Raw genomic sequence first — 13,616 nt, forward strand, 5'->3', positions numbered from 1 at the left:
AATCAAACAAATGTGAAAATAATGCTAAAATGTAGTTTCATCTTCTCTAAAGAAATCTTTTTCTTCTACAGTATCTTTAATAAATAAATAAATAATAAATGTTAGATTTGCTGCATTTTATTAAGCTTGCAGGGTTGAATATCCCCGTAAGTTCGTGCTAGTAGGTCAGGAGACTATCTCGCAGAACTACGATGATGCTTAACGACTATGCAATTTAAACTTAAATGTTTCCATATGCTAAACAAATTTAACCGAGCTAAGATGTACGGAAGAAGTCTTTGAAAACAGGTTTCCAGATGTTCCCACTGATAACGAAGAAAGTGAAAGTGACACGTATTTAGATCTACCGACGCATAAATTGCGGAACATTGTGCAAACGCGTTTACTGATAACTCGAAGGAAATGCAAGTTGCAGGAGAACACTTTCCTCAATTGAAATTGAGGAAAAATGAAATGGAACTATATAAAATTCAACTATTTTGGCATCTACACTTATTGTTAGGCGTGAAACTTCCGTTAGAAACGTTTCGCAGTATCTGCCATATTCGTTCAGATATTTGCCGGCGACATTGGAATTGGACAGCCCCGTATATGCGGGATCTTTAATTTAAAACTTTCCGCGCGATCGTTAAAGAAATCCCCGGTTGTTTAAAGGAGAAGGTCTTGAAACCGGGATTAATCTGCGCGGATGGCATTGCGTCTGAAGTTTGAAATAGAGTATCTTCTGCTCGACAGACCCTGCATCAAAAGTGAACGAGTTCCGAGTGGTTCCCGGCATTTCAGTCGAAACATGATCGCCATGGGACTTGGCCCTTCCCAGGGTATTCTTTTCCGAAGTTGCGTTAGTTGTTGCTCCGGAACTCTGATAGGCGGTGTTGCAAGCTTTTATAATTGAGATATGTGTAAAATATCGAACACTTCTGTTGAATACATCAATCAGTTGACGAATACCTTGGCCTGTTGTGTTTAATCATACAATGATCACTAAATTGTCGTTCAAAAATCGTCCATGTTCAAAGTGTTGTAACTTCATGAAAAAACGTCGTAGAATGTTCGTCCTAATCTCATTTTAAATCTTCAACCTTCTACTTTCGAACTACATTATTCGTTTTACGCCCTCACCTGCCAAAAACGCTTAAAATCATTCAACTTCAAACGCCCATAACTTTTGAACCAGTGAATTCCTAACATTGAAACTTGGATTTCCGGCATTTTCTGATCAAAATCTGCAAAACTATATAAAAAAGTCAAAAATTTGTGGTCCCGTAAGGTGAAGGTTATCCCGTTTCTCAATTAGTTAAATTATTAAATAAAATAGTCACATCAAAATGTAACTTTCATTTCGAGATATGTTATTTATGATATTTCAAGAGAAAAAGTTAATTAACCCTTTCATTCATCATAATTAACTTCTCATATTTTGCGTGTATCTGCTACACCAATTAATCAGTTGGGTGTTTAACTTCGCCATTAATCAAACGGACTTCGTTAAAAAATAATGTTGGAATGCTTGTTAAGTAGGCGTCGGTAAATAAAGCTTGAACCTGTCTCTTACGTAAGCTAACACTACACGTTGCACTACACGTATAACGAACGAACGCTTTTAAGAACTACCTAAAAGAAAATAATCGGCTATGAATTGCGCAATATCTTGCGCAATCCATTCGTACTAATAATATTGGAGAAGCTCGGATCTTTGCGAAACTAGAATAAAATAAAAACGTGTCTCGAAACAAAACCAAAGTGATGTATTATGGGAATAGTACATATGTATAGAAAATATACAATCACTTTTGCCCAAAACAAAGTTAAAATAATTTACAAAATACGAAATAAATTATTTTCGTATATAAGCAGTAGTGTGTTAATAAATTTTAAGGGTTTTTAGAATTTACATAGTTTTATTATCAATTCATTCCTATTTTACACTTACTGATGCAGATTATTTCTGAATCGTCGATAAAATACTTAATCATTTAACAGAACTCACTAAAGGAAACGACGATGTTTTTTAATCAAGAAGTAGGTCACTGTCGAGGTATTTATCTTTTTAACTTATATAACCAGTCATTTGAAGCAACTTTTTCCTTTGCTAAAATGTTCTTTGCGGCTTCGTTAAGGAGTTATTAACGAAAAACACGGGCCAATCACAGCGCCGGTACAGCAGACGGATTCCGGCTCCACCAATGCCAATGCCAGGCTTAGCGTGACCGGTCGTCGAGCCGGAATCCGTCCTCTGTAACCGCGCTCTGATTGGTCTGTGGTTTTTCGTTAATAACTCCATAACCAAGCCGCGGAGCACATTTTCGCAAACGAAAAAGTTACTTCAAATTACCTAAGGAATCACCCCTTTCAAGGAAATGCAACATTGTTGAGACACTCTGTAGAGACAGAGACATCTATACCAAAAAAGAAGGGGCATTCGGTGGAGATTAATAAAGTTTTCATTTGAGTAGAATCGTAACGAAGTTTGTCAACTTTATGACAAAGCAGAATAAAGAAGTGTCACTCTTTAATGTAATTTTAATGTTGATAGACTGTGGGAAAGATATGTATTAATAGCACTTTGTGACCTAGAAAATGTGAATAGAATAAAGGTTATAATCAAGCAATTTTATTAGAAGATTTTCATAAAACAATCGTTTTATCGGATGTTCTTTTCTATAAATCGTTTATTATAGCCGTGAGCTTTCGTCAACATTCGCAGTCTAGGTACTCGAAAGGTCGCCTTTTTCTCCTACACTTCTTAACAAAAAGGTAGCACATCTTACATTCTTTAAAGTTTTCTAGTATAATCTCGTAAAAATTAATGTCTCATACCATTAATAGTCTTGGTCAAATCTAATAAACCCAATAATCACTTCGACAAAATTCTACCAACGCAAATGTAAGTTTTGTAGCACGTAAACGAGACAAAATGGTAGCACAAGCAAAACATCCACGCTTTTCAGTTGTACACGAGCTACTGAGCACGGCGGCGGACCGTTAATTTTGGTTAATTTTTCTGTGTAATTCTCACATCCTGTGAAATTTTATAGCTAAAAAACAAACCGCGTGTCCCAACCATTACGACCGTCCCTCACTAAAATATTGTTAACATTTTTAATTTCCATACGCGTGTGCTATAATTTCGCCCCGCTAGATTTCGGCAAAAATGTTATTTTTGAAAGTGGATGAAAATCGTGTAAATCTCGATGCGTGCTATCTTATTGTCCCGGAGTGTACACCGAGATTCGGTAAGGCCGATAGCGGAGAACAAATTTAATATACCGAAAACGATCAGTTTCTCGATCCGGTTATATCAAGTGTTTGTTCCCTCCTTTTCGAGAGTTCTGTCGATCGCTCCAATTCCCGTCGGCAGTCCAGAAAAACACGTATCACAAACGCAAACGCTCAGCGACTTGTGAATGGCAGTGTACACGCTGCCTGCCGGTCGATACATATCTACTTCGAACGAACGCACACCGTACGTGTGGGATGCATTTAACACTGAGAAGATTAAGTACGTCTTGAAGAAGGAAGTCCTAGCTATTGTTTGAAGCGTATAACCCAGCACCGTATGTTTCGTTACCTACTTAAACAGACTACTATCGCAGCGGTACCACCGACCGAATATTTAACACTTTCGCTAACTCGATCCCCGTTATTCCCATTGTCTTCCGGTTCGAACGATAACAGAGCACAATTCCGTTCCCCGTGCAAACGCGAATTAAACTTCTATTACGTACAACGCTCAAGGAGAATACATTGTCCTCGAAGACATTTCGCTGGGCCGCGGATGTTCCATGCAATTTTCAGCTTCAGGAAAATAACAACTCCCCGGAGCTCGATGTCACCACGAAAATTACGATCTTTCGAAAGAATTTCAACATATCCCTTCATCGTCGTCCTAAAGCCCTGCTTCGTGTCCTGTCTTCCCGAAGAATTTTAATATATTCCGGTATAAAACTCGTCATTTTATCGCGCCATAACTGCATGGAACGTTCGCGGTCCGCTTATAGCGAATGCGTTAAACATCGCTTGAAAACAGGAAAAGTGTCCCGGTGGTGTTCTAACGATCGTGGAGATCTTTGGAACGCGGCGTCTGATCGATCGTTAGCTAAGCAGAATTTGTTGCGCGGTTAATCAGAAACTTACCCTTACTTGCCTCGAGTTAATGTCTTTATTATGGTTAATTCGAAACGCCAGAATCTACAGTCCCACTCGATATCCCCTAGCCGAGATCGCTCGCGCTTCATTCGACTCTGTTCTACTTCGAGTGGCAGGTGGAGAGAATGGCGTCGTTCCTCGCCGCGTGCGCCGTCCGATTATTAACATGATCATCGGTTAGTCTGTTCAAAGCATTCTGGTGTCCGGCCGATCTCTAAGCAAACCGGGGACAGTGAACGCGGCGGAATCGTAGCGCGATTCATTCGAGAACATTCACCAGGTCTTCCGACCTGGCGATAAAATAGGCAGTGAACGTTGCAGAAAACCGGATCCTCCCGGATCAGTGTTGCGCTCGAGTTTTGCTCGAGACTGAACCGGACGTCCCTTAATGTGCCTTCATCGATAATCGAGAAAAAAAAATCGATATCAACATCGTTACTTCTTCGAGTCTCCCGTCTTTTCCACCGTCGCGTCGCGTCGTGAATCCCCGGTAATGACGGGAGTCGTTTCAAGTATTCGAGCGTCACTCCAGGAAGAGGACTCCGTTGTACTGTGGGTCGGGGTCGTGAAACATCGTGGGGAATGGACATTCTTGTAAAAACATTGATCGGAAGCTTTGCCGTGGTCGCGGCAAGGACAAAGCAAGATCATCTATAGGACGGAATCGAGGATAATGTCGTGCGAGACCCGCTCAGATCTGCATCTCGGGCTCGGAATCATCGTGGAACCAGTTCGAGGTCCTCTGGCTCTCGGTGACGCGCACGCTGCTCAGCTCCCTCTCCATGTACCGACTCGATCTGGTCGCGGAAGGTCCCAGACCCTGTCTGCGATCGTCCAAAGAGGCAAGAACATCGAGGTGGTCGTTTCTTCGTACGACCCTGGGCGTGGTCTCGACGGAGCTGGTGCCTTCCTCCGCGTCCTCTGCGGCCCACGGAGGAAGATCCATCATCCCCGAAGGGATTCCCCAGTGTTCGGTGAACTCCGAACCGCTTCTGGCTAAGCTCGGCTGGCTGAGGGACCTGACCAGCGAGTCCGCGCCTTCGAACGAGCTCAAACTCGTCAGGTCGTCTCGGTCTACTCTGACGAAGTCTCGCACCGTCATCTCGGACATCGACCTGACATCCGCTTCGCTGCTAGCTGCGGCACCCCTGTGGCTCGAGCCTAGTCTACGCAGGCGATTCGGCTGACCCATCGTGGACGTGGAGTGCGACACCTGGATCCGATGGCCTTGGGTTCGGGCGGAGCTGCCACCATCGCTCTCGTACTCGTACAAAGTCGGCAAGGACGATCTTCTGGATCTGGTGTCCCATTCGGACGACTTGGACCTCTTGTATCTGTGATTCTTTCCGAGATTCGACGAAGACGTGGACCCGGCCTGGTTCGACGGAGGGCCGAGGATTCGGATGATCACGTCCCATTTCGCTGGGTGGAATAAGTTCGTGTATCTCGCGTCTTTGCGGATCAGCTCGTAGTCCTCTTTAACCACGGCTTCCGTCAGCAGAGTTCTCAGGGTGCTATCGGTGGTAATAATCTCCCGCCATCTTATACGTTCTTCCTCGGTGAATTCCGCGGCGTATCGAGGATCTAGAACGCGGGACAATCTGGTGAGCCAGTCCGCGTCCGCCTCGTCGATGGATCGGCGAGCGGATAGCGGCGGTCTGCAGGGTATCTCGGCCCGAGCCGTGTACGTCGGCTCGATATTAATGTCGGGCTCCTCGTCTATCGGTGCGTCGCCCTGATGAACTCCGATGGGTTCGTTCGTGATGGTTAGGTTCGACGTAGAACTAACGTCGGAGAAGTTCTCCCACTCGGGCGGTGGCGGCGGGAGATTCTCTGTCGGATAGTTCCTGATAGTCACGTCCCACTTGGGGTCCGGCGGGGGTTGCGGTCTCGATTTGTACTCGGTAACCTGGCGACGGTGACGCTCCACATCTTCGATCGTTTTCTTCTCCGTCACCGTTTTCAGGAACACGTCGTCGACTTCGTGCGTGGTGATCTCCGGACGTCTCGGGGCCATCACCTGCGGTTCTACCAGCGGTTCCGTCACCTCCTCGCGGAACAGCCGATGTTCTCGATGTTGGATAGCTGTGTGCGTCGCGGTGGTCGTTGGAACGATGGGTGGCGGAGGCGGAGGTGTCGGCGCCAGGATGCTGGCCACTCTGTACTTGGCGTGGGTGTGATCAGTCACTTCCGTGAGTGAACGGGTCTCGGTCAGTTCCGTGTTCAGTGAAGTCAGGGATCTGGGTCGGCGGATTTCGTGGTGTTGAAGCGGTGGCTGTTCGTGCCCGGCGGGGGACGGGATTCGTTCCTCGATCAAACTGGTGCTGGTGGTCGTCTCTCTTTCCGCCTGTTTCCTCAGGATCCTCGAGTAGACAGGTGGCGTTTGCTGTCGGGAGATCGTCGAAGGCGAGGCTCCACCTCCAGGAGGCCCGTGGAGTTCAGGGACGTAGGAGAAGGTCGTCATTCTAGCCGGCGGGCTTTCGAGGCTGCGAGTCAGGCTGGATTCTTCCTTTTCTAGGATCGTAGTCAAGTTCCTTTCCAGCGTGACGCTTGCCACGTCAGATTCGGATGGCAGTGGGCTAGGCGGAGGAGGCGGGGCTCTCTTCACTCTCATTTGCACGTCGAATTTCGGTTCGATCGGTACCGCAACCATGTGTCGAGCGATGCTGCTCCTTGAAGCGTTCGCAGCCGTCATGGAAGTCGTTTCCACTTCGGCAGTGACCGTCTCCGAGTACAAGGAACTGCCGGTGCGCATCTCTTGCCGTTGGTGGGTTTCGTGATGAACGAATGCCTTGTTGTCGTACGAGCCTGCCGAGGACACCGGCAGCGAAGGTTCTTCGTCAACCTGAAAATCGAGAGTAGATAATTTTTTTTAACACCTTTTTGACACCTCTGATTGATACCTAAAAGAACTGCGATTTATACATTCTTTAACCATTTCTAACACATATAGCAACCTTAATCGATTTCGATGACATTTTCCGGATGTATACCTGTTTTAGGTTGCCTTAAAAGATCCGCAGTCTACTAACGATTGATTAATATAATTGAATCTTCTTAATTTTCAATATATGCTCACAATCAGATAAAACGTCGTTAAAAAGCTACTACGCTTGTTTTCCGCGCGCGACATCTAGCAAACTAATACCCCTAATTCCTTAAAAAAGCACAAGTCGTTTGATTAACATTTAAAAACATTATTCTATTGTAAAGAGTATTCGAATGTTAATAAGAGACACTACACGCCCGAACAAATAAAATTCAGTACTTTCCCACGAAAACATCTTTAGAAAACATTTGAATTGATTGTTCAAGATTGATTTAATCTTCTCTTGAACATAATGTGAAACATTTAAAATTGTAACAAAACCAGCATTACATTGGAAATATTCTACCGAGCACCAATTAGTGGAAATTTAGAGGATCATACATCATAGTTGAATAAAATGTGATTATACGTATTCTCATTTATTCTTCATGGCTCCATCATAATTTATTCCCCGTGTCTAATTAACACGACGGTAAAAAAATCCGCTTGATGGAAAGACAAATAATTAATTTCATGAAAGAGTAATTTTCCAGAGCGCAGTTAGCTCGATTTTCCAGACGTTTCGGAGGATCTGGCAAAAATATGTTTCCAGCAAAGATTGATCAGTTCCCGCTTTTCTACAAATGCAAAAAACTTCTACGAAAAATGGAGGTCAACTCGATTTTTTAAATGTTAAACGAATGTCAAAACGAATTCAACTACGTATACAGGAGATGTTCGACTACAGGTGGAAGCAAATTAAAGGGATGGCTCTCCATGACAATACAAGACGAAAATGAAGAATGAAAAAATTTTATCATAATTGTTGAAGCGAACGGTTGAGTTTCGACCGATATATGGTATCTTTTGCACTTTTCGTCTTTGTGATGAGTAGAATAAGACGCAACAAAAAAGATTCCTTGAAATTAAGATTTCTATGAAAGTACAATTCAATTTAGACCAGCATGGAACTCAGTCTTATTAATTCAATTTTCTAAAATTCTTTATACATAGCAAGTAGGTGTCTTAAGGGTTCATTTTATAAACAGTGTTCCTTTCCGTGTTAAATACCAATGATATTAATTCAGTATATATTTTCAGACGCATTTCTCTTGAAAATGATCCAAATCCGGATCGAAACGTTGAGAGGTTAATTTTTGCAAATTTGCTTTGTCTTTACTTTTGATCGAAACTGTGCGCTGTGAACATATTTATTCTTATCAAATATTTACGATCGTGAAACAACAAATTAATGTACGTTAAGGGGTTAATATTAAGACTATCGAGTACAGGAAGCAAGGTTTCCAAGATGTTTTACAAAAATTGCAAGGCCCCAGGCGATATGAATACAAATGAATCGGTTTGACCAACAATTTTCTATAAACACATCTTGACTGTTTTAATACTCGTAAAAGAAGAATTTGAAATGAGTCTGTTTGAGATCGGACTGGTAGTTCTGGTGTTCGAGGAATGAAAATGAGGGGGATACACTGTCGATGAACTTACCTCGGAGCTTTCGCTGGGATAATCGCTAGGCAACGAATGATCGATCATCAAATTTGCGTCGCTTCCGGTAGTAGATGGCGGCGCGTGCAGAAGCGCGTGTGCCCGAGGAATCTTCAATCCCTCGAACATCGTGATGTTACTCAGAGAGGACGCGGAAAGTTTCGTTATCTCAGAACCTGAACCGCTTCCGAACGGATGACGGTGGATCACGCGAACGTTTCTGCGCTTCAGGCACATGTACGAGCAGCCTAGACCCATCAGGAGCAGCGATAGAAACAGAATCGCGCAAATGATCAGCAGAATTTGGAATCCTTTCAGCGGAGGCTCGGGCAATGGAGAGGCAGTCGCTGTGGCTATACTGTTGGCAAACGATAAAAGAATTTAAAAATCGCTCGACTGCTTAAACATAGAAGGTGAGAAAAGATCTTCCGGTTCAGAACGTTGAAAAAAATCGATTTTTCTTAAAACACGCGTCATTACAAATATGTCTGCAAAAGAATTTGTTTAAATTCGTAAGAACAACGTTGTATGAAGGACGTAGGTCTCATGGTATACAGGGTGTCTCAAAAATGATGTACTTCCTTAAAAGGGGTGATTCTTTTGTGAAAATGTTCTCCGCGGCTTTGTTAATGAGTTATTCAAGAAATATCGATATATTTCTATGTATTTGACTATGTCATATATGCGAAGAAAAAGCCTAAATGCCGTCATGTCAAAGAATGTTAAATCTTGATTAAAGCAGACAAAAAAGATCGATTCTTTTAAGGTTGGTGAACCGGGCTCTCACTTTCATAAAATATGATCGTATACGTCAAAAAGATTCTCATGTCCAATCCTGCTTTTATCGTTTCTATGTATGCGAAACTCCTCAAGGCGATGCATTCTGTGCACAAGGTTCAGGAAGGGAGGTTACAAGGTGAATTACTTACATGCTCTCAGGTGGTTTGGGTGGCGCGGGCGCCACAGGTGGCGGATACCTGCAGACTATTGTAATAACTTCGTCGCCGTCCATTTCGAGGCCGGGATGAAAGCGGACCACGACATTGTTGGTGAACACGCGTTGAGGATCCTGCCTCGTGCCGCATCCTGGAACATTGAATCTTTCAAGTTTGCACACCATCGTGTTACATATGTACAACTGAACGACCTTCGTTCTTGAAATATTTGTTCGAACTATCGATTCTCCGAGCTATTGGATTGCCCGCAAAGCTTTCAATCTCTTTCGAGCATCGATCGAAATTTTATTTGGTATCGTTGCGATGAAATTGTATTCGCCACAAAAAGTCCTATCGCATATATTTTAATCGTAAAAATTTCATTTCCATATTTTCGAAATTCTAGTCGATCAAAAATTGTTATTTTCAAGAACGTTTTCTCATCTGTTCTCATTGGACGTCACGCTACGAAAACATTTTTTAAAAGTTCTACGACCATATTTTCAAGCTCATATTTCAATCAACATGAATGCTTTCTGTAAGCCAATAACTCGTTATTTTGCGAACGAGTAGCACAACAAAATAGCCGAGTAAATTATCAAAAGTTAGTCATGCGGGAAACAAGTCGCCCGGTTATTTTTGTAGCTACCTACAATATTGGTGGCATCGTTGCTGGGCGTGCCATATATAAACTACGGATGGGGTGGAAAAAAAACAAGAAGAACTTTTTTCTAAATTGTGTCAAAGTGTCGTGAGCCCACGCTGAATGTTATTTCTCGCGTGGGTTTAGAGTCGCCGGATGAGGGGAGGGAGCACGAATTTAAGGGGAAAAGTTACCATCTCTCCGCCAGTACCGGATTAGTCACGTGACGCGTGGGGAATAGCTTCGTAGAAGGGGAAGATAGAGTGGGGACACAAGTCTTGATCTGGCGACCCTGCGTGGGCTTCGGGGTTCGGTTAAGATCGTAAAAGCCGAGGGAACCGAGGATGGATCGGCAGACGATGCTGTGAATCTGGAAGGAGATCGCCGCGCACCTTTTAGAGGTAGTTCCAACTTGGCGCTGGTTGATCCGCGGCCTTTGAATTTGCACGCGCTGTTGCGATCGAAGTCGGCGTAGGCGAGTCCGTAAAACGGTTCCTCGAACTGCAACTCGACTTGCATGCTACCCTGGCTGCAATTCAGGTACGCCTTGGTGCGATTTAGAAATATCATCGACGAGATGTCATCCAGTTTGGTTACCTTGCCGTTCAGAATCGTGCTCGGGGGCAGACCGGGCTGGTACTCGATGCTGTTACCTTGCGAGGCGTAGTTGCTCTGCGACAGCACCAGAGGAAGTGCTGTGCAGAGCACTGTCAGTAACCTTGCCAGCATCTGCAAACAAAACAAGAGATCAGAGACCCGATGTTTCATCGTTATACCGTTAGTACTATGTATATGTAGACTTCGCGATAATATCAAAGACTAGAGATACTACAAGAGGCGACACTTGGAAAGAAAACTACTTTTTGGAAAGAGACATCCATATAATATAATATCATCTTTCATTCAAGCCCTCGAATGTTACAAAACTCCCACTGGAACACGTTCTAAAATCGTCTCGAGGACGTCCTGTCTGATCTGGTTCGGATAGTCGAGGCTCCACTCTATCGTGGATTAGGCAAACAATTATAGTACGAACTGCATCGTGTGAGATATCATTTTAACCGGAAAAGAGCCGCCTATGTGCCAGGGGAAGTTTCATAAATAAACAATCAAAAATAAGAAAGTTACGAACAGAATTCTGCGTTGAGAAAACTAAGTTTGAGACACAAATTGATCCGAATTGATTCTAATCGAATTCGTTCGCTAGTGTACAGAGCCGCAATTTAGGGGCTGACATTTCTCGACAGCGTAATGTAGCAAACTTTATCGAATTCGCAAGTAAATAAACGCTAACGTCTTAGTACGACAGTAATGGTGTTTTAGAGTTTTTTAAATTGAAATATCTCCTGTGAACTACTAACTTTCGACGTACACAGGTTAATACTTTTTTATAACGAATGTCCAGCTGCATCGACTGATGTATTAGAAATAAAAAATTGTATTAGAAAAAAAAAAATGTATTAGAAAATACCTCATTCCTTTTAAAAAAATGAAGGTGACCTTCATATCTCCAAAAAAATTACATAAAAACAAAAATATTTTTGGTATCGTATGAGCCCCCCATTTTATCATTCAACTTTGTCCTTCAGGTATTCGACGTATCTTCAAAAACAACAAAGATATTCAAGATGGTCAAGTTAGCTGGGACACCCTGTATATTTTCAAAATCGATTTTCTCGATAACGAAGCGTCAAATGAAAAAATGTTATTCGTTCTTCCAAAGTGGGTCAGCTAACATATTCACTTGAAATATGTTCGCAATAATAAAAGAATATGTATACGAAAAAAATATTTGCTTCGGTAGGACATTTATGGGATAGAGATTTTTTCTTATTACTATATTTTCTAATACTTTCTGATCATTGTCGTTTTTTTTTTGTAATGGAGTGACGTATTTTTTTCGATTGGGGTAGCGTTATAACTAATAAAACGACCAAATCAATCATTTATAAGATGTTGACCTTCAAATGAACTTCGGAGAAGTTATTATTCAAAAAGCATAATAAAATGTATGAAGACGATGTTCATGCTTACCGTACTCTGATAAGATTCGATTGATGTGAACACTGAATTATCATCGAGGGACATCTCGTGTTTACAAACTGTCCTATTACCGAACACTTTAAAGAATGTGTTTAAGATGGCGGCCGTTGGAATTCATACATGCTTGTAACTTGTTTCGCAAAGAAGATCGCACGCTATCCATTATCCTCGCGGTGACATTCCTACATTCTGTCATTATATGTTGACACAAATTGTACGGAACTTACTACATAGAATACAGCGGACACGAACATCATCTTTGTACCTTAAGTTACGTATTCTTGTAACGATAACTAGACTGCGAATTTACGACGAAAAATTGGACTCAGATTTAAGGAGGGATTTAATATTTTTTAATATCTACTGCCATTCTCATCGTTAGAAATACAATATTAAAAAATGTTCTAATGCTCTGTCATACTATTTACATATAATTTTCACATAGAGCTACATAGCTTATTATTTGTTAAAAAGTCAAAAAAGAATCCATCATTTTGTTACAATTTCTCGAAAATAGCACAAGGTTTTGCTCCATATTATATATACATATATTGCTTTAGACGCAGTATGTCCAAGTTTTTCACTCGTACAAGTAAATTATACGAATTTCCTTTTTTTTCCATGGTGAACGAAAATCGATTTTGACTCGATTTTGACGCAAATTCATATACGAGATATGTACTTTTCAAATTGTACAACTTCAACCCAATCTGTCGTGCAAAAACTAAACTACTTACAAAGGCGGGAAGTTTCAAATGTGAAAAACGGTCATTTCAATTGCAACAACCTAATAAATGGGACTGAAAAATGTCTTTTTTTACAGTATCTTTATATGCGAAAGAAAAAGTTAGATTTACTCCATCCTTTTAGGCACAGCGGGGTTACATGCCCCCTTAATTGTAGTTGAGCACTGACACGACATTAATAGTTACATTAATAGTTACACAGATATTCGGTCTCTTAAAATGGGACAAGCTAATGCTAATAGTGCGCGGGCGGAGGTTCCCCCCTCCCTGTAGACGCTTTGTTCTCCGCCATTTTTCAGCGTACGATAATCTGAACGCGGTTTTTCGTTTCCATATCGGAATTGACGTGCAAGATAGGAACGCAACCGGACCTAGAGCAATAACTGGAACGCTGGGGACCATTCTCCTCCAGCGTGATATCTCCCTTCGAGGCGTAAGCAGCCGTGGCGAATTGCAAAGTCCAATGTCGGGTCGGATTGTTACGTCCGCGGGTGGAATTCTAAGTCGACATTCACCGTTCACGGTTTCGAGCTACGCCAAGCCGAGCCGCTGCCAACAATCTTTGT

General features: G+C 42.4%; 1 protein-coding gene across 2 annotated transcripts in view; it reads right to left on the reverse strand.

The window, feature by feature from the left end:
- Positions 1-2,457: 2,457 nt before the first annotated feature.
- The window catches only part of LOC143207084 (uncharacterized), a 34,645-nt gene continuing 23,486 nt past the window's right edge, over positions 2,458-13,616 (reverse strand). For both annotated transcript variants that reach the window (XM_076420145.1, XM_076420146.1), the window contains exons 3-6: positions 10,654-10,990; positions 9,613-9,769; positions 8,684-9,041; positions 2,458-6,994 (exon numbers count right to left, since the gene is read on the reverse strand). In XM_076420145.1, coding sequence (XP_076276260.1) covers positions 4,841-6,994; positions 8,684-9,041; positions 9,613-9,769; positions 10,654-10,990 — 3,006 coding nt within the window. In that variant the 3' untranslated portion in view covers positions 2,458-4,840. The remainder of the gene's footprint in view (positions 6,995-8,683; positions 9,042-9,612; positions 9,770-10,653; positions 10,991-13,616) is intronic.

The sequence above is a fragment of the Lasioglossum baleicum genome, chromosome 3 (assembly GCF_051020765.1).
Source record: "Lasioglossum baleicum chromosome 3, iyLasBale1, whole genome shotgun sequence".
Lineage (NCBI taxonomy): Eukaryota > Metazoa > Arthropoda > Insecta > Hymenoptera > Halictidae > Lasioglossum > Lasioglossum baleicum.